Genomic DNA, 20,308 nt, shown 5'->3' on the forward strand with positions numbered 1-20,308 from the left:
ACCTTCCACATTTTTCAGCAAGGTGTTTCCCTCCAAGGCAGAGCCAGAACAAACCATTTGGCGCCTATTGAGTGAAATGTGGGCCGCCGGATTTATTAGCAGGCAATCCAGGCTGGTTTCAAGGAAAACGCAGGTCTGGGGAGTCGGTTGATATTAACACTTCCAGCGAAACCTTGCATGTTGGAAGTTTAAAAAAGAAAGCCCATTCACTCCAGCACATTCCGCCGCCAGACAGCAAGCTCCCCCTCGATCAAACCTTGAGGAAAGTCTTGAAGGAGGGGGGGGGGGGCAGACAGAGAACAATGCAGGACTTTGGCTTCCGTGCAGTGAGATTTGGCAGTCCCAAGCCAACTTGAACGGAAAGTTTTTCCCGAGGCGCAGGGACATGAGAAGCACATGCAAGCAGGGAGCCTTGGAAAAGGGGTAAGAGAGAGAGAGAGAGATTTAGCAACACCCCCCTGCCCGCTCCCGCCCCCGAGTAGCAAAAACTGCCACCCGCCACCCCAACCTCACCTTCCGGCTCCATCTCCGTTTTATGCCCCTCGGGAGAAGCGCCTCCGCAGCTTTGGACGGGCCCTGAGGCGCACGACTGGGCTGCACAACGGCGAAGGAGGCGCCCTCAGAAGGGGACGCGGGGAGCCGCTCGCTGTCTCTCCCGCGCGCGCTTTCTTTCCGGCGCCTGCATCTCGCCCTGAGGCACCGGCCGGGAGGAGGAAGAGGAGGGAGGCGGCGGCGGCGGCGGCGCGCCTCCCGACAGGGCTGCCCGCCACCGCGGTCCCCGCGGCTCTCGCCGCACACAGGCGCCCGCCTCGCCTTCCACACCCCCTCGCCGCCGAGAGCCAGGCTCGTGCGCTCTCCTGGTTGGGGGCCGGCCGACCAAGGCGTGCGGCCCGGCGGAGAGGAACGTGCCCAGCCTGCCAAGGCGCCAGGTGCAGCTGCAGCGGGGAAAGGGGGGTGGGCGCCTTTTGGGTTCAGGTTTCTTCCACTCCCCGCTCACATCCCACAGCCAGGAAGAACGAGAAGCCTCTTCTGGCTTCGCTCAAAGTCGGGGGGATTGTGGGTAAAAAGAAGGCCTGGGGAGGGGGGGTCCCAACTTAGCTAAAAGTTTGGCTTTGGTCTTTTGTTGTCTGGTGCAGCAAAAGCAACAAGGATCTTTTGGTAAGACTCTGCTCCTCTTAATATAAAACAATAAATCTTCCTCAGTGTTGTGCACTCTTGGAGTAACTTGCAGGAGGGAATCTTACTGCCAGGTCTTCTGCAAAGATGCACCTGCCTTTGAGAGGTGAAGCAAAGTGATAAAATCTGGCAAATATTTGAGTAATGGGTGCCCTGGGCAGGGCCAGACCGATCATTATTTTAACATTGTTTACTTATTTATTCGAATGTGCTCATCATTGTCTGCACAATCCCAGAACAAGAAGCACTAAAACAATACACATTAGTTCATTTAAATCCAACTTAATATGTAAACAGTCAGTGCCCTAACAACATAAATACATCAGCTGAGCAAGGGACGCCACTCTAATAAGCAGCATTGACTAAAGATTGAACTAGCTGTCACTTTCTGTCGGATTGTCATATTTCAAACAGTTAAAACCTGGACAGAAAAGTTGTTGAGCTATTTTTATCCAAAAAAAAAAGGCACTGCTGGCACAGGCTGCCATACATCCGATTTTTCCTGGACATTTTTCTGATTTCTGCCCGGACACTGCTGCAGACATATGGCAACCCTACCTTTTGAAAGGAGGAGGCATCGGCCCGGGAGGTGCCCTATGACATCTCTCTGCCTTGGTGATGGTGCTGATGGGTACTAGATGCACCTTGAAAACTATTTCCCACTACCACTTTAAGTTCCTAGCTTTCAGTCACATTATGTTAAAGTATGTACCGGTACATACAACTGGCAGCAATGAAACTGCTAGCACACTTGCAAAGCTAAGCAGGGTCCAGTATGGTTTCAAATTGGATGAGAGACTGTGTGTTGTGATTCTTGCATTGCAGTAGATTAGACTATGGACTCAGCTATACAGCTGCAAATAAAACATTTTAATTGTGTTTTAAGTGCAATATACAATGTGACACTAGATGGAGATGGTGAGCTTTATGGAAAATCCATGTACTTTTAAAAACGCTTTAAAGCCAAGTGCTTTAAATGTATAGGTTGGATGTGACCCATAGCACTTGAACCCACACTTCTCACACTTGTATCACCTTTGACTCCCTTGTCATCCAAGTGTTCCACCACCTCCCTCGCTAGTCTCTTGTTGCCTACTAATGTAATTAAAGTGGGTTTTTTATGCTTATCTTTTTTGTTTTTAGCAATGCACTCCTTGATTTTTTCTTATGCATTCCTTCTTGTCTGCTTGCATTCCTTTTGCCGAAGTTTGTCTTCTCTTTTGTTCTCATTTGGACAAGACTTCTATTTTCTAAAGGGTGCCTTCTTGCCTCTTGCCTCTAATAGTCTCAGGATGATAATGGAGAAATTTGTAGCAATTAATTAGATTAAAATTATGTGCCTGATTACAGAAAGACATTGTTGGGTCGGATAAACACATTTGTTTGTTTGTTTGTTAACTTTAAAGCTTTTTTTTACCCTGCTTCTTCGGCCAAAAAGGATTGTAGTTCAGGTTACAGGACATAGGTCGTTACAAGTGTAACAACAAAAGGGGGGAGTCCTTTGAGGGAGCAGATGGTCAAGTGGCAGAGCTGGAGGACTAAAGGTGACAAGAAAGTGTGGTTTGAGTCATAAGAGTAGTAAGATGGTGTGGGGAGGACCTGAGCTTTGAAGGTAAGGACAAGGGTTTGTGCTGTATCCAGGAGTGGACAGAAAACTAGCGTTGGGATTTAAGGTGGGGTATCATGGGAACAGAGCAACAAGGAAGGTGCATTATTTTGCCATGATATCTGCTGTTTTTTATGAGCAAATGCTTATACGGTACTATTTTTTGAGAAAAAGAGGGTGCTTGAACTCATTATGAACGCCACCCTTGGGTTTTTTTTTACAATGGCAATGGGCACCCACCTGAGAGGTGTTCCGGCTGGGGGGGGGGGAAAGCCCTGTGCTTATACATATGGGAATAACATAACAGCTTTGTAGGATCAGGCCAAAAGTGTATTTCCTGTGTTTGGTTTCTTGGAGAGGAGGAGGGGATGGTTATCAGTGTGGAAATACCATTTATTCTTGAAAGCCAGTGTGAAATTAAAAGAAGGCTTATGTATCTCATTGATGAAAGAACAGGGTTGATGGTTTTTCAGTGCTTGTGGTTTCCTTTAAGCTGCCACATGAAACACTACAAAACCTGGGTGGGTAGGGGAGGAGGGGGAGGAGTTCAGCTCTAGTGCTCCTTAACTAATGTGGTTTGAATTTTATTTGCCTCCCAAGGCAAAATGTAAGGCTCATCTATTACTCATTGCTGTCATCTAATATTCCACAGTGGAGTTGGCATTACAAATCACATCAGAAAAGAGAACCTGCCAGAATGACTAAAAAAAATAGGCTATATAATACTTAATAAATCGTAGTCTCTGGCAGCTAATGAAAATGCAAATAATCACAAAGGCAGTGTTATTACTATACTGTAGGAGGAAAGGACTTAAGCATTCATATACAACACCAACTACTGTATATATTTTATTAGCAAGCAGTGTCAAAATACCCTTTAAAAACTACACTTCGTGGTACTTCCTGTATAATAGGAGTCCACATCTTTCATGCTGACCATTCTGTGGAGTACATTTCACGCAGGTAGGCATTACAAGTTTCTGTTATGATTTTCCACTTTTTCAGCAATGATTTGACAAACAGCTCAGTCCTAATCACGTTTTGTCACTGAGTTAAGTGAGACATTTCCTGGTACTTCCCATCTCGCAATTAGAGCTGGAGATAATAGAATCTATGGTATGTAACACTTGATTTGAGGTTATCATCATAAAGGCAGCATTTCCAGTAAATGAGGATAGCTGCTTTAGTTCAGATTTTATTTTTCCGTCTCTGGTGCAAAATGAAATATTTTAACGTGGAGCTTTTCTTCATTATCTCATTACGCCACAAGAGCAGCAACGCACAAGGAGTAAGGAGGATCGGTTCAACTTGAATTTATATACTCATTCATTTTTGCTCACCATAATGCATTGCTATTGATCCAGAAGGAAAACATTTTGTGCACTGTTCTGTTCTTCCTGGTGGTATGCTTTTCACATTACTGAAGATTCCCAAAATATGCTCATGATAAATAAATCTATGCATATAAATTCCTCTGCATTTTATGAGTCATCAGAGACTATAAACCACAACATCTGAAAGTAGATAGTTTCTCCTGACACAATTTTCATATAAGAGATATGTGTTTCATTCACTGTTGTATGAGGTAATCCTTAGGGTGACCCTCATGTGCTTTTGCCATCATATGATACTCTACTGAATGTACAAAATGCTTCCTTTGTGCAACAGCTCCCTATTTATAAATGGCAGGATTTTAAATTAGAGCCCACTTCCTTCAACAAGAATTTTTCTCATGAAGATGAATTAAAATTGTTGTACCCTGAATATTTATGAACTTTGCTACTGAAGTTCTTTGGACTGAGATCCTATCACATGTAAACAAACAGCAAAGCAGTGAATTACAATTATGCCACAAATGGGAAGCACAGTTATACTTACACCAAACTCTATGATGTTATTCTGGATGCAGAAAACTGAAATGTATACTAAGAAATGGCTTTCAGAGTGCAAGTTTATAATAACTCATTGTCAAGCAGTCTATAGCTCAGGAAACAGATATGGCTGGGGCTAGAGGAATAGGCTGGAAAAAAATGCTACAGCAACTGCTTGCTATTAAGACTTCCTGGGTAAGAAGGAGATAAACACAGGTCCCCTGGATCAAGCATCACATACAGTTCTCTGCCCACAAAGCTGTTCTATTCATTTAAATGCAGAGAGGGTTCACATGTCCACAATTCACACATATGTTTAGCTTTATTGGAATTCATGGTGCAGCTCACCTGTGCACAAGCTCCAAGGGTACATGAGCACATGCAACTAGATCAATAGGGTGCACTTGTATGAACTGCTGCCACAGTTCAAACATAACAGAACAATAACATGCTCAGGACAGTTAAGGCTCTGTTGCTGTGTGCAGCCTGATCCAATGGATGGCTTATTCTGATTCAGTCCCACTCAATGCAGTGGGATTTCAGCCTAATACTGTACTGTAGTGATGTTTGTCCTTAGCACAAGTACTTTATTATGTCTTTACTTCAAACAGCAAGTGGCAACATCTCAAAATTACCTAAACATTTTGATCTGTAAAGCACTCAAATGCTCTGGTTTGTTTCTAAAATACTATTGTTTTTATTTTGTTTTCAGGAAACAGCTGGCTTGAGCAGGTTTTTTGTGATAATAATGTTTTTTGCCATAAGTTAATACTTCTGATGATGTCCTTAACAAATAGCCCATTTCAAGGAACTTGTATATGCAACAGAGAGAGAGAGAGAGAGAGAGAGAGAGAGAGAGAGAGAGAGAGAGAGAGAGAGAGAATGTGTGTGTGTGTGTGTGTGTGTGAGGGTGTATACAATACTCAAAGAGAATAAAAGTTCCAAGCACTGTTTGAGTCTCACAATGACTTCCTGAGGTAAATTAGGCAGAGAAAGCAGTCAATTAGCCTTAGGTCACATGGCAGGCTTCATATTTAAATCCAGTAGTCTAGTCGCTTCATCACACACTGTGGTCACACTGACATTGCTGCTGTTACTGCAAAACTCATTGCTGTATAGCAGGTTTTCAACCTTTTTGAGTCCACAGCTCCCCTGACCAACCACATTCTTTCTTCAGCATCCCTGTGAAGCTCAAGAGCCCAGTTGTGTCACCCCTTGCCTGCAGAGCCGGCAGCCCTTCAGCCCTTTTCAAACACCATCCCTTGTGGAGTGTTCCCTCAGCCTCTTCTCTCCTCTGGGCATCTGCAGCTTCCACCCTTGGTCTCTGAGCTGCCCCCCCTTGCCCCAAAGAGAGGTGCCTCCTCACACTGCCCCCCCCCCGGGGCCTGGGAAGCACCCCCTGGCCAGCCCCAGAGGCACCACTTACCTGCGGAGCTTGTAGCCGGGGCTGCTACAACAAACAACTATGTAAGCCTTTGGGAGGCAGAGACATGAGAGGGCATCAGAGAAGGGAGGGAAGGAAAGAGGGAAAGAGGCCAGCGTTGCCCGCGGCACCCCTGACCATTATTCAAGGCACCCCAGGGGGCCGCAACACACTGGTTGAAAACCACTGCTGTATAGTATCAGGCTTAGACCCAGTAGGAGACCAGCAGGGGGAGTACTTTTCTTCCTTACTGGAGCACTCACAGCCAAGCTAGTGGCATACAGTACAGTAGTAAGATTTCTATCACTGGAATATGAAAGGGGTGTTGCCTTAGACATTATTCCTTAACAGCATTGGGGTGTGCACCCAGATATTTTTATTGATTATTTATTTCAACAAAGAAGGGAGTGGTGGTATGGGAAACAACAAGACAAATAAATAAGGACAAGGAAGAGGCACAGAGGCAAAAAGCCAACATAACAACCACAACAAAAGTGGTCAAGAAACCAAAAGAGAGAGATTTTCCCCGCAGAGAAGACCTGTGCCAAGTTGACCAGAGCAGGACAGATCTGGATGGCCAAGGGCTGGATGACTCCTCTTTCTCCTTGATTGCGCAGCACACAAGCAGCCCCTCACTCCCATGGATCTCTCTGCAAAAGGTGGCCAGCGAAGCTCCAATGGAAACAGAGACATGAGACAATGACAGACACAGGCAGAAGAAAAAAGGTGGAATGAATCCTGCAGAGGAGGAAGTCCCTCTTCCTCCATTACTGCTGCTGCTGGAGCCAATCACCAGGGACAGATGCAGGCAGAAGCTGCAGTTCTATTCCAGCCTTTTTATTCTTCCTGCAACCCTCTGCTTCCCTTGATCCCCCCTCCCCCTTAAGAAAGGGGGTCTGCCTGAGCATTAGAGTGTGGTTGACACACCTCATGCGCACATCTATGCTTAAGAGTAATGTAAAGGTAAAGGTAAAGGGACCCCTGACCATTAGGTCCAGTCGTGACCGACTCTGGGGTTGCGCGCTCATCTCGCATTATTGGCCGAGGGAGCCGGCGTATAGCTTCCAGGTCATGTGGCCAGCATGACAAAGCCGCTTCTGGCAAACCAGAGCAGCGCATGGAAACGCCGTTTACCTTCCCGCTGTAGCGGTACCTATTTATCTACTTGCATTTTGACGTGCTTTCGAACTGCTAGGTTGGCAGGAATGTATGTAAGAAAGGAAGAGTAATGTATGACCATACAAATAAAGAACATACAGGGAGTGCTTTTCAGGGCTCCAGAGGGCCTCAAACAAGTGCTGTTCAGGTCTCTCCAGAGGAGGGGAACTTTCCCTGCTACTCTGAGCGGCTTGCTGGCAAGTCTTGCACATGTTGTTCGGGTGTGAGATTGCTCCCTGACTCTAGAATTCCCTCTCTTTAGAGGCATGGATGGAGAAGCCATTGTTGTCCTCCACTACACACTTGTCCAGCAACCACCAGGAACGTTATCTTCCTCTGATGTTAATATATGGGCAGATAGATACAGGACAATGCATTCTCTAAGATATCATGCTATCTCAAAAATGGCGTGAGACCTCTTTGTCATGAAAATACTTGTTTACTGCACTTCTGTTGTTAACAAACCACTTTGACATTTATTTGTTTAACACACCTGGACAATGTTAACCATTCTTGTATATGCAGTCCTTGTTGTCTCCTCCACCCTCTTATTTACCATCAAAGCAAATATTTGATCATCTATCTATCACATCTGCTGCCTCTGCTCTTCAGAGCAACAGCGGCTTCAAGGCCAAAGGCAGGTGGTCACACAAATATAATTTAGATTAGAGTGATGACCAATATAGATGGCAGCTGGTGATGCCTTCCTGCTGAACTATTGAGATCAAGAGGAGAAAAATACAGATGAGGTCTCCTCATCCTTGCCATTACTCACAGCACTAGCTCACACATTATGATGCTATAATTTCATGCTGATAACCATCCCTCATCGCTGAAATAACAGTACAATCCTAAGCATTCTGACTGAGCCTCTTGAGCTTGCCAATCAGAAAGTTGGTGGTTCAAATCCCTGTGACAGGGTGAGCTCCCGTTGCTCTGTCCCAGCTCCTGCCAACCTAGCAGTTCGAAAGCACATCAGTGTGAGTAGATAAATAGGTACCGCTCCGGCAGGAAGGTAAATGCCGTTTCCATGCGCTCTGGTTTCCATCAGCTGTTTCCATCAGAACTGGTTTCCATCAGTTCTGTTGCACCATAAGCAGTTTAGTCATGCTGGCCACATGACATGGAAAGCTGTCTGTGGACAAACACCGTCTCCCTCAGCCTGAAAGCAAGATGAGCACCACAACACCATAGTCGCCTTTGACTGGACTTTTAACCATCCAGGTGTCCTTTTGCTTTAGCTTTATTATACTCTAGTAAAAATGTTTAGGTTTCAGTGTAAATGTCTTTAAAAAAAACCTCTTCAGCAGCAAGTTTTTCTGGATGGCTACTATGGGAGGAGGACAGATTTCATAGACTTGTGTCGAGTTCTGTTAGTATAACTGCCCTTTTCTTTTCTTTTCTTTAACTCTAGGTAACAAGGAAGGATGCAAAGCTTCTCATATGGTCAGATTTGGCCTGGGACCTCCAGTTGATGATCCCTCCCTTAAATATTGTATACAAGGAATAAAGGATTTATGAGGTGAGCCTATCCCACACTGTAGCAATTAAGAACTTTTTACAGGCCTTCTGTTTGTTTGCTGTATCGGATTATAATATTTAAATAAAATAATAAAAGTTGGGCAGATGAAGCAGAGTTCCTTCGTGGCCTTACCACTGGAAAGCAGAAACTTTGAAGTCCAGCTCTAGTTCATCAGCTGATTTTCTATGCCCAGGAGGCAAGCAGCAAACATGCATGATATCCAGAGATTTTATATAATTTAAGAAAGGCATAAATGATGCCAGATACAGTATTTGTTAGCTTGCCAATATTTATAGCAACTCACAGAAGCAGGGTAACCACTGTAGGCCACAGAAAATACATACTTTCTTCCTTGGATTGTACACCCTAAATACAGTGGGGAATAATATCCAATATCACCTAAATGGATTTCTGCTTACGCAGCAAGACTTCTCCTCCTTCTCTTCCCCCAAGCACCTCCCCAAGACACACACACAAACACACACCAGTCTCTTTCAGAGGGTCCTCCCTTCTCCAGTGAATGCTGCTGGCTAATATCTAGTGAACATTACACAAAAGCAAGTTTAAATTGAAAACAGCACACGAAGAGCTGTGGCCCAGAACTTCAATAATACATTGTGGAACCAACATATATTTGTTTTAGATGCATGCAAGAAAAAAATGCCTCACCCTTTAAAAACCAAAATCCCAAGTACTTCCAGATTAAGAAAGATGTGAACCTCAGAAGATTGCATGGTCCTATTGAAAAAAAGCATACACAAATAACAACTTTTTTTTTTTTTTGCAAAGGAAACATTTCTTCTGAGACACAGTGAAGGATGACGGTGAAGTGAGGAGTCAAGTGCCCCAAGTAGAAGGGAATTTTAAGGTTTGTGCTGACTAATACAGCTGCATGACATCTCCACCTATGGTACTTGCATTGATTGTTGTAAGACAATTTTGTGCAGTACTACCATCTAGTGGTCCCTTTGTAGTATTTTAAATTCTTTAATTCATGCATAGAAATGTTTCCTTGAGTTTCTCACTAGTATTAAGAAGTACCTAGCAGTTTCTGCATGGAAGAGGGCCATCCACAGTTAAGTAGCTGTTTGCCACCTACTTTCCAATAGTAATCCTGTGCCGTTAAACCATAGCAGGAGGCCGAAACCTACTAAATGCTACATCACAACAATCCTGAATTCAAGGGCCAAATATTCGTCATCCATGTACTCAGTATCCTTTGTAAAAGACAGAGTAAAGCAGAGAGATGTTACTTGAGAATAATTGTCCAAGGGCAGTGAGCAGAAAAGCACATATCCCGATAAGTCTATTTATAATTGCATTCAGATCCCCTGCCTGCACTAGATGTTAGGGAAGCACAAACGCTGGCTGGTTTTAGGTGCTTGCTAAAGAACTGGGCTGCCATCTGACTAACATCTGAGTAGACATGGTGAATATTGCCGTGTTCTATATTTTCTAAACATTCACTGCTGTTATTACCTAGCTCACAGTATTTTAATTTTGCTACTGTGGATTTTCTGGTGGGGTGGGTGTGTTCTTGTACAGCATGGTTTGTATTTAATTGTTGTAAACCACCTGGGATTTTCCATGAAGAAGGATATATAAATGTTTTTTTAAAAAAAAATGAAACAAAAATAGTCCAAAGTTTGATAAGAGCAGCTCTACTTCTCCTTTTCATCTGCAGGTGTGGCAGTGGATGTGCTGGGCTGCTGTCTTACCTTGGTGATGTACTGGATGAGAGGGAACAAACTGAAGTTCAATCCAGATAAGATTGAGGTACTGTTAGTGGGTGGTTCCCTACACTGGATGGGTGGCAGGTTGCCTGCTCTTGAGGGGTTCCACTCGCTCTGAAGGAGTGGGTACATAGCTCGAGCGTACTTCTGAACCCACTGCTGTTCCTTGAGGTTCAGGTGGCCTCGGTGGCGCAGAATGCCTTCCATCAGTTTTGGCTGGTGGCCCAGCTACACCCCTATCTGGACAGGTATAGTTTAACTTCTGTCATCTATGCTCTGGTAACCTGGTAACCTCTAGGTTAGATTACGCAGGCACGTCCAACAGGTAGATCATAATCTACTGGTAGATCACTGGACGTCTGTGGTAGATCAGTGGTTGATCACAGCCTCTCCCCCCCCCCCATAGAAGCTCGCCTTAAAAAAGCTCAACAGTTTCTCCCTGCACCCCCCCCCCCAAAACAGGGCTTTCCTCCTCCCTAAAAAAGAGCTAACAACTCTTTCACCTGAAACCCAAAAAACAGGGCTTTTGTTCCTAAAAAAAAAGCTCAACAACTTTGACCTGAACCCCCCAAAGGGTGGTAGATCACTGCCAGTTTTTAACTCTGTGAGTAGATCGCAGTCACTTGGGAAGTGGTCACCCCTGGATTACAGCAACATGTTCTACATTGGACAGCCTCTGAAGAGGATTCAGAAACTTTAGCTGGTGCAGAATTCAGTGACCCAGGTTGTTCATTCATCAGGGCAAGGCGGTTTGAGCATATTACAGGGATCCTGGCCCAACTGCACTGGCTGTCAATTAGTTTCCGGGCTCAATTCAAAGTGCGGGTTTTGACCTATAAAGCCTTAAATAGCTCAGGATCACAGTTCCTCAAGGACCACCTCTTCCCATATGGACCGACCTGGACCCTCCTGTGAGGTCTGGGGGTGGCAACATGAGAACGGGCCTTTTCTGTGGTGGCTTCTGACTTGTAGATTTCTCTCCACAGAGAGGTTCACCAGGCACCTTCATTACATATCTTTAGGTGCCAGGTGAAAATGGTTCTCTTTAACCAGGACTTTGGCTGATTGACATTCCTTTTAAATGGGTTTGTGGGATGGGGGTTATTGGGTTTTTCTTGTTTTATTATGTATTTTGGATTCTATGTTGTGAACCACCCCCTGATCTTCAGATGAAGGGCAGTATACAAAATTAAATAAATAAATAAATAAATAAATAAATAAATAATAGTCCTTTTATTCCCTGAAAGGTATTCAAATGAAACAATGGTGTGAGCTTCACTACTAAACTTTGTTTTACTGAGCTGTTTTTTATTCTTATATTATTTTGTTGTTGCTTTGTTTTTGAACTGCCTTTGTACTTTTTGAAATGAAGTGTGCTATATACTGTACATGGTTTTAACAAACAGTCAATCAACCAACAGGGAATTTAATTTTTTAATATCCATACCCAATACTGTATCAAATAGAGGAAACTGACTCCCATGTTTATGGCCCCCTGTATAAAATGGGGAAAAAACATGTACTTTTCACCTAATATTATCTTAGAAAATGCAAGCCAGATGTGAAATCTGAGTAAGAAGCAAACAAGATACACAGGAAGGAAAACCTAGAGGAGAAAGAGGCTTCAGGTATCACATTCCCTGTATAGACAGCCCTGCTGTCATTAGTTGTGATAAAGAGCAGTTGCAGAAAGCGGAGATGTCAGGAAATGGTTCTGTCAAACTGCCCAGAATAGCCAATAAATTTGCAGAAAGTGATCATGACACTTGTCTAGGCTGACAGGAATAAACTGCTAGCAATGCCTGAATTGTTGCAATGCTAGTGCTGGTACGTAGGTTTATGAAACAAGGACATTGAGGGGTAATAATGCACTCTGCGCAAGTATAGAGGACATGCATGCACGCATGCAAAATTATTTGTGAGGATTTAGTTGTGAAGGGTTTATAATCCTTTTGTTTTCCTGTTTAGGAGTTTTATACAACCTGAGGTGCTGAGGAGAGAACAAAGCAATGACTCTCTCTCATGAGCAAGCATATCTGTCAATACGATTTAAAAACCAAACAAATAACCTTGGGTGAAGATGTCTTACAACCATATCATTGGTTTATCTCGTTTTGTATTTTCTACTGGCAGTGGCTCTCCCCATGTCTCTGGCCTGGCTCTTTTCCAGCTCTGCAACCTGGGGAACTACAAGCCATGTGGACCACATGTCAACAGTGAACAGGAACCAAAGGCAAAGGCGAGCAGGGATGCAACTCTTCCTATTGTACAGCAGGCTACAGTACAGCTAGCTGTGTCTTCTTCTGCCCAGGCAAACAAGAGGCATTAGCTTAGTTCACGGGCCAGGTAAAAGCATTGGACAGGGCATAGAGCAGCGCCAGGAAGGGGTGTGGTCTGGGAGGTACACGACATGGCTAGCCCTGAGGACCAGAGGGGCCTGCTCAGGCTCCATCCAGCGCCAGGCCTGAGGTTCTCCCACTACTGATTTAGCTGGAGATGACAGGAAGGGAACCCAACACCACTGCAATGCAAGGTATGTGCTCTGTCTCTAAGCCACGGACTCTCAACCTGCAGCCCAGCTGAAACCATCGTTTTATGTGGCTTCAGGGCTTTTTAGATGGAACTCAACAGAACTCAGTTCCTGCACTTCTCAGGTGGGCACCATTGCCATTCAAGGGAGTTCATGGTGAGCTCCAGCACCTTTTTTCTAATCTCTCTCTCTCTCTCTCTCTCTCTCTCTCTCTCTCTCTCTCTCTCTCTCTCTCTCTCTCTCTCTCTCTCTCTCTCTATATATATATATATATATATATATATATATATATATATATATATTAGCACTGGGTAGCTTTATTTTTGCAAGCCAGACTCCAAAGCCACAGACCCTATTTTTAGAAAGCCCACTCCTCAATCTGCAATATCTCCAAAATTATGATCTTCTTTATATGGTGGTTGTGAGAACTGCAGATAGCAAAATGTGAAGCACTCTACAATGCCACATTTAATACCCTAGTAATAGGGATTTATGTGGAATTAGAAGTAAAAGAAAGTGGAGTGCAGAGATTTCAGATGGAAACAAGAGCAGGGGGAAATCCCTCTCAAATAGTGTGGCAGTTAAAAAAAACACAGTGTGGCAGTTTTAAAACATCCCAAAGGATGGATCTTTGTTTGTCAGTCCTTTTTGCCCGCCTTTTAACACATTTTTAAAGTCTATCTCCACTGGACCACTACATTTGGCATTGGAAAGGATTATGGTGGTGGTCTGATTCTAGTGCTGTATAGCCCAATTCCGCCATATTCACTTGAAAATAAGGATTACTGTCTTAACCGCAGATTGCTAGTTCCACTATCTGTGTTGGACAGGTTGAGAACTATCCTTCAAGGACAATGTAGTCACAGCATATCTAAGAAAAGACAATAAACAAGACAGTGTGGCTGCAAAACATGGCATCATACTATCTATTTTTTACTCCACTTATCTCATGAGGCTTCAAAGCAGCTTATAATAAATAGTACAGTGAAAATGTTTCTGACATAAATGAACACACAAAGGTGGCTGTCTTCCACTTGATGTGCCTTCTTTCTCCTTTTTATTGGTTTCCTCCTTCAGTGACGGGGCGATCAACTTAGTTTGCTGCTCTGAAGAACTGCCCTCTCACCTATCAGTCACTTCAGACAGAAATGGTGTTCCATATTTGGAGATATTTGAAAATGAGTGTTGGAAGGGAGGCTGAGACTCTCTGCATTCTTTGCCAGCTTCAGATTGTTCCCCACCCTCCACACTAAGAAGTTCTAATATTAACTGTGCATCTAATTTAATACCATCTGTGCCCATTATGTGTAAATGTACTAGGGAAATAGTACAGTGGTGCCTCGCTTAACGAATGCCCTGCTTAACGAAATTTTCGCTTAACGAAAGGATTTTTCAAGCAGAGGTTGCCTCACTAGACGAATTCGTTCTATGAAAAATTCGTCTAGCGAATCGCAGTTTCCCATAGGAATGCATTGAAATTCAATTAATGTGTTCCTATCGGCAAAAAAAAAAAAAAAATTCAATGCATTTCTATGGGATTCGCTAGACAAATTTTTCATTATAAGAAAAGACCCGTGGAATGAATTAAATTCGTCTAGCGAGGCACCACTGTACAGGGCTGGTTGCAGATTGTAGATACAAAGCAATGAAGGTTGCCCAGTATGTTCAAAGGATGTGCTTATCTAGAACTTTGTGGCACAGTCCAGCCTATGGCTTTTATCACTTTTGTGATGTCATGGTAGCCAGATGCATTGTTTCTGGGTAGAAATGTTGCCCATGAGTGCTGGTTCCTTTATATCTAGGTACTGTTGCACTTAACTGCCAAAATGAATTCACTTTTTACATCCTCCTAGGCAAGAGAAGGCATCACTGCTGCCATCTCCCTTTCAGAGTCAGGAACGTGGGCTACAGAAAATCCATATTCTTCCGCAATGTGACATGCCAGGAAGGCAAATAATTCCAGCATTCCCTGTAGTTAACAAAACAGTGATGGAATTCAGCAGCTAAACAGATCAGTCACCTAGTTCTTTTAAACTCAGTCTTGCTCTCATAACGAATGTCTACACTATAATTCAATTATTATTTTTGACTGTGAAGAGCCTCACTATAGGCAGGCAACAAGCACTCAGCATTAAATTGTTGATTGTTCATGACAGGTGGGAGTAAGCGTTAGGTTAATAGAAGGTTCCTCGCCCTGAGATTAAGCAGAGCAACATCTGTCAGGCTGAAGTTCTACCCCTTGCAAAGATGCAAGCTTGTAACTCCTTGTTTAACAACAATAATCAGACCTGCATCTAAAATCAAGCCCTTAATAGTGTTATTACTGATGACACTCTTCCTTTTGCTTCATGTAAAACTGAAGCACCCAATTCAACATAAGAAAGGGAGAGAGAAAATGTGTGCCAAGATAACTACGGTAGGTATTGTTTTTGATGTGGACTAAATGCTTCTCCTAATGAACTATTTTATTAACAGGTACATTGATTTAGATTTGCTATCACGGCTGCTGGAATAAATTCATACCACCTTTTTTGTTCCATATCCAAAAGCAGAAAGGCTTGTTTTTTAATACAAGTTATATTGGATCAACGATAAAGATCTGTTATCAAGAAGCTTGGTTCTGCTGATACTTTCTGTATGCTCCAAAACTATGTGTGTGGTTTGCTTTTGCTCTGAGAGTTTCATTGTGGTAGCAGGGAACACCTCAGAAGTGCAAGCCACAGATAATTCAAACATGTGCCACCCACAGACAGTGGACTCTAATTACCTAGTTGATTCCTGGAACCAATTACCATATCTCATGCAAGTATTGCCTATCATTTGGCCATAAATAATCTCAGTTGAATGAATGGATACCAGCCAACAAGCATATCCTGCTTTGAGTAAACAAAAATACAACATGTTCTGAAGAGTTTCAAGCTCCTCCCCTTTCAACAGGTGTGGCTATTGCTGGCTCTCCAGAGCAAGTACACTAATATTGGTTCTCTGTTTGATCATCGCTGAGCAAGGTATTTGAAGGAAATGCCGTTCTGTCGGTAGCATGCAATCATCTTCATTAAAGATCCCAAGAGCAGCATGAGCCCGCTTCAAGAATCATTGGTGTGCACAGAGCTCGCCCTATGATGAGGCAGAGTGAGCCGGCTGCCTCAGGTGGCAGGTGATGAGGTGCGGGCAGTGGCTGGAGCTGTGAATGCCATGTGACCTGTCTTGTACCCCCTATGCTAGCCTGCTGCCCTCAAGTGCAGTGGAAGACACTGGCCTTTCACCAGTACTGGAGCAAAGTTCAACGGTCGGTCCAATTGGCTTCTGTATGTGCCTTGTGGGAGGGCACTATCTTGTCCTTCGATTCAGGCCTCAAAATGTCTTGTGCCGGTCCTGGATGTACATCTAAAAGCAGGACGGAAGCCATTCTAAGACTCGTTAATTTCAATGGGAGTGTTATATACACACGTTTCAACCTCTCCCATTGAAATAAAAGGGTTTTAAAAGTGATGAACTTTGGCTGACTCATGCCTACACATGTCAAGACTTCATACATTAATACTGTTAAGAGGTCTAGAAATACTTCAGCAAACAAAAGTGGTGCAATTAAAAAACAAACCAGCCAGAAACTCTTTCTTTCTCCTTTATTGATACTGCCAATATGACTACCTTTACACAGGTAGATTGCTTTCCTACACAACATGCACTCTTTTTGGATTAATTTGGAATTAATTTGTTTTTGTCTTCTACACCTCCTAAAATTATCAAATTAACACAAGAGCTGTACCTTAATCAGTTTCATGTCTTGCTTTTAAGCAATTATATCAGCTTCCTTTCCCCCCCCCCCCAAGTCTGTGTAAAGGTTACTTGGCAAGAGTACATGCATATGACAATGAAACAAAGACCAATCCACCACTAAAAGATAATGCACGTAAAAACATAATACAGTACTTTGACATTTCAAATAAATACCCACATAGAGATGTAATTTTAAAATGTAATCATACCACTTATGAATCAATACTGTAACCAAAAAAAAGATGAAAATATATGTCCCCACCTCTAGGAATAATAAAGTTTCTTCCAGCAAACAGAAATCTTTTTCCCACGTCATTTATTATTACAATTTCTACTCTTTTTTTCTTTTCTTTTTAAAGGAAGGTGGTTTCTCCTCCCCTGAAAAGTACCAAATTTGATAATTCAAAGTTACCCTCAACAAATAGCACCATCAGGTCCATCTTTGTTGATGCACATCTCAGTTTCTGTTTCCTGAAATCACCATGGATTAGATACAACATGCAAGAGAAAAAATATATTAAATGCATTGTTCCTCTTTTTCTTCTCCACATTTGCAAACAATACTATGGTTAACTGATCCACCACCATACAAAGCTACCAGAACACCAATATTCCCAAAACAACCTCTGTACTGCAACCACAAATGTGTTAATACATCTTGCTTCTTATTTTGTTCAATAAAGTTTGTTTGGTTTGCAAAGTATATTTTGGGGTGTTTCTTTTCTTCTTCTTCTTCTTCTTTTAATAGTTGTCTGCTTGTTCTTTTCTTCTATGCCCCTGAATTTGCATGATGAAGTATCATTGGCTAACAGAATTTTTTACAATTTCGCGCATATATCATCTCTATAGTAGGTCTACCCATTTAAAAAAAAGAATGTGCGGCAGGGGAGTTTGCTTTGCGCTTATTGCTCCACATCATGACTAGGTTCCAAAGCCGTGGTTCCTTTCCTTTAAGGACAGACTAAGCTAGCCTAGGCTTCTCCCTTTAAAATTATGAAAGGCACTACTGGCAACAATTAAATCACAAAAAAGGCGCTGAAATAGAACACCCTAGCACTGACAACTTTTAGAATTTGTCTTTCTAAAATGCACCACAATTTGGCACAATAAAACAAAGTAGTAACAAAAAACAATTCCAATTTGGAATTTAAGTGGTAATAGTTGTATAAAATTCTGTTAACCAATCATACACCATTAAGATTTTTCCTAAAACCCAGACATTCTGGAATTTATAGGTAACACTAATATTTCTTTTTCAAGTGCCTATAACTGTTTTAACCAGAGCAAAGTCAAGTTTTCTTCTTGTTACATTGAACTATTCCTAAGAATAATAATACAATATGAAAAAACCCCAGAATTTGAATACCCTGGATTTCTCAGTTAACATGGCAGTTAAAAATCAGTAATTTAAAACAGATAAAGCTTAACATTTTATAAGGAAAAAAAAAGCTGCTGATGCACAGCACATATACAGTTTAGCAGAACTCCTGGCTTGTGTTGGAAGTTCTTTTCTAAACACAGTGTAGAGCAAAACAATATCATATAAAACTCTGCCACATGCGGATGGGAAAACAGCAAGCACAAGTCCAAAATGGAGAGAGACTATGTGCATAAGTCACTGGACTTCCCCCCTCCATATAAACTCTTCTACAAAAAAGAATAAAAAGACGTTAAAGTAAATAGCAAAATATTAAAAGTGCACAGGTTTAAACAATCAGACCATTGTTGGTTGTTGTTGTTTCACATGAATGCTCTATAATGAAAGTTACAAAAAATAATAATACCCATGTGAACCTTTCTAATAGGCCATAATAAGCTACCATGGCAATTATCAGATGATGAAGTAGGTTTCTTCAGCATTTGTAAGTTTTCTTCCTGCAGCAGCACTTAAAATGATAAAGCTTTGTTTGTTTGTATCCAGACATAATATGCCAAAAAGAAAAAAAATATATGGTTGAAAGCGAGGGGGAAGAATACCCAACAATGCATGTTGCATATTAAAAATTATGTGGTTTTTGCCTTTTTTTTAGGGGGGGAGAGAGGTTCATGGTCAATGGTATCCATTCTTTTGTGCAACAGGCTACCGCCACTTCTAACCACAACGACACAGGCTAAGATACGAAGTTGCACAGTTGCAATAGGCTTCTCCGGGAGCTACTCTACAGCTGGAAAGTGGAAAGGGGGGGGGGGGAGAAAAAGAACACAAAAACCATTAGAAATGAAAAAAAAGAAAAGAAAAAACCTGGTCATTATTCTTCAACTCAAGAACGGAAAACTTCAAATACACACAGGGGTGTGCTGCAAGAGCCCCATCGCACATTAGTCAGCTGAGGGGAACCGGTTAGTCTTCTAAGGTAAAGCAGTCAATGCAGCTCACGTGTGCTTTTCAAGCATCTGGAACAAATGCTTTGATGCATACTGTTAGCAAAAAGCTGTGCAGGAAGAAAAGTCCCTTACAAGTCCTGAATCAATATGCTACTCAAGCGGTAAGTAGGCAGCGGTGAGTACACGAGGGAACTTATCAATGAAGCGTAGCGCAGCCCCTCTGGAAACATGCAGCTCAGTCAGTGTATCATGCCAGCCAATGAACAGAACAGGAAGTCATCCAGGAGAAAAGTCCTGCTTTGTAGAGGTAGGTGATGGCTTAGTAGGTTTTCCATGCTGTATCCCAACTCAACAAGAGCAAAAAACAAAAGCATTAAAAAAACAAACTGAGACACTGATTTAGCAGGAGTTGGTCTGAGGAAGCCGATAGCACAACCCCAAACATCTTTTATCAAAGCTTACACGCAAGAAGAAGAAAATCACCTGGGGATTATTCAGAGTTTCTCTTCCTAGCAAGTTTAAAAACCAATCCGGGCATAGGAAACTGACAAATGTCAGAGTCTATCTGGGCTGCTCCGGAACACAAGTCTGCTAGCTAGGCAGAGTGACTCTGAATACTCCAGACGTAAAATGGTGCAAAGCCTTTGTGGTCGTAAAACAGCCGTAGAGATCACCATGAAAATTGTTAGTAAGCCAGCTGAAAACTGTAAATATGCTGCCTTGAGCAATATGAACAGACACTGTCACCATCTCACAACACCCAGACTTCCCTATTTCATTTCAGTTAACTTGAAAACTTGCCAATGCTATTGATTCCATAAAACTTCCTTTTCTCCCCCCCCACCCCCACCTGAGTATTCCTGTGTTACAAGCACCACCAGAGAAAACGATATATTTAGAAAGGTTATTATCAGCTCCCCATCAATGCAAAAGCAATAGCAACCACTGCTACTAATGGAGCAAAATTGTTCAGTATTCTAAATGCCTAGTTATTCCCAAGGCATTTTGTTTCAAAAGGGGTGGGTTCAAAAGGCCTTTTGGATTATTGTGCATCAAAGAGGAGAAAAGCAGGATTGAACATTTGCTAAAAGGTGTTCTGCTTCTAAAAATATCAAAGCCTGCTATTAAAGCTCAAAATCAGGAGAATAGGCTGTGTTTTCTGCAAATGTAGTAATAAAGTGAGT

General features: G+C 42.5%; 2 protein-coding genes and 1 long non-coding RNA gene across 5 annotated transcripts in view; 1 reads left to right on the forward strand and 2 right to left on the reverse strand.

Annotated features, from left to right (window-relative positions):
• FGD3 (FYVE, RhoGEF and PH domain containing 3) overlaps positions 1-831 on the reverse strand; it is a 110,032-nt gene extending 109,201 nt beyond the window's left edge. The window contains exon 1 of the mRNA XM_035106318.3: positions 514-831. Within this exon, the coding sequence (XP_034962209.2) occupies positions 514-526 (13 nt within the window). The 5' untranslated portion in view covers positions 527-831. The remainder of the gene's footprint in view (positions 1-513) is intronic.
• On the forward strand, positions 290-17,190 carry LOC132591708 (uncharacterized). Of its 2 annotated transcripts, XR_009557104.2 has the most exons (5): positions 290-423; positions 8,649-8,756; positions 9,546-9,624; positions 10,441-10,532; positions 17,159-17,190. It is a non-coding gene; the product is annotated as an uncharacterized LOC132591708 (long non-coding RNA). The 2 variants fall into 2 exon arrangements; XR_015948230.1 differs by lacking the exons at positions 9,546-9,624; positions 17,159-17,190 and having other exon boundaries at positions 10,441-10,521.
• BICD2 (BICD cargo adaptor 2) overlaps positions 16,631-20,308 on the reverse strand; it is a 93,205-nt gene continuing 89,527 nt past the window's right edge. For both annotated transcript variants that reach the window (XM_035106323.3, XM_035106322.3), the window contains exon 8: positions 16,631-18,964. In XM_035106323.3, coding sequence (XP_034962214.1) covers positions 18,959-18,964 — 6 coding nt within the window. In that variant the 3' untranslated portion in view covers positions 16,631-18,958. The remainder of the gene's footprint in view (positions 18,965-20,308) is intronic.

This window comes from Zootoca vivipara, chromosome 2 (assembly GCF_965207765.1).
Source record: "Zootoca vivipara chromosome 2, rZooViv2.hap1.1, whole genome shotgun sequence".
NCBI classification, from domain to species: Eukaryota; Metazoa; Chordata; class Lepidosauria; order Squamata; family Lacertidae; genus Zootoca; species Zootoca vivipara.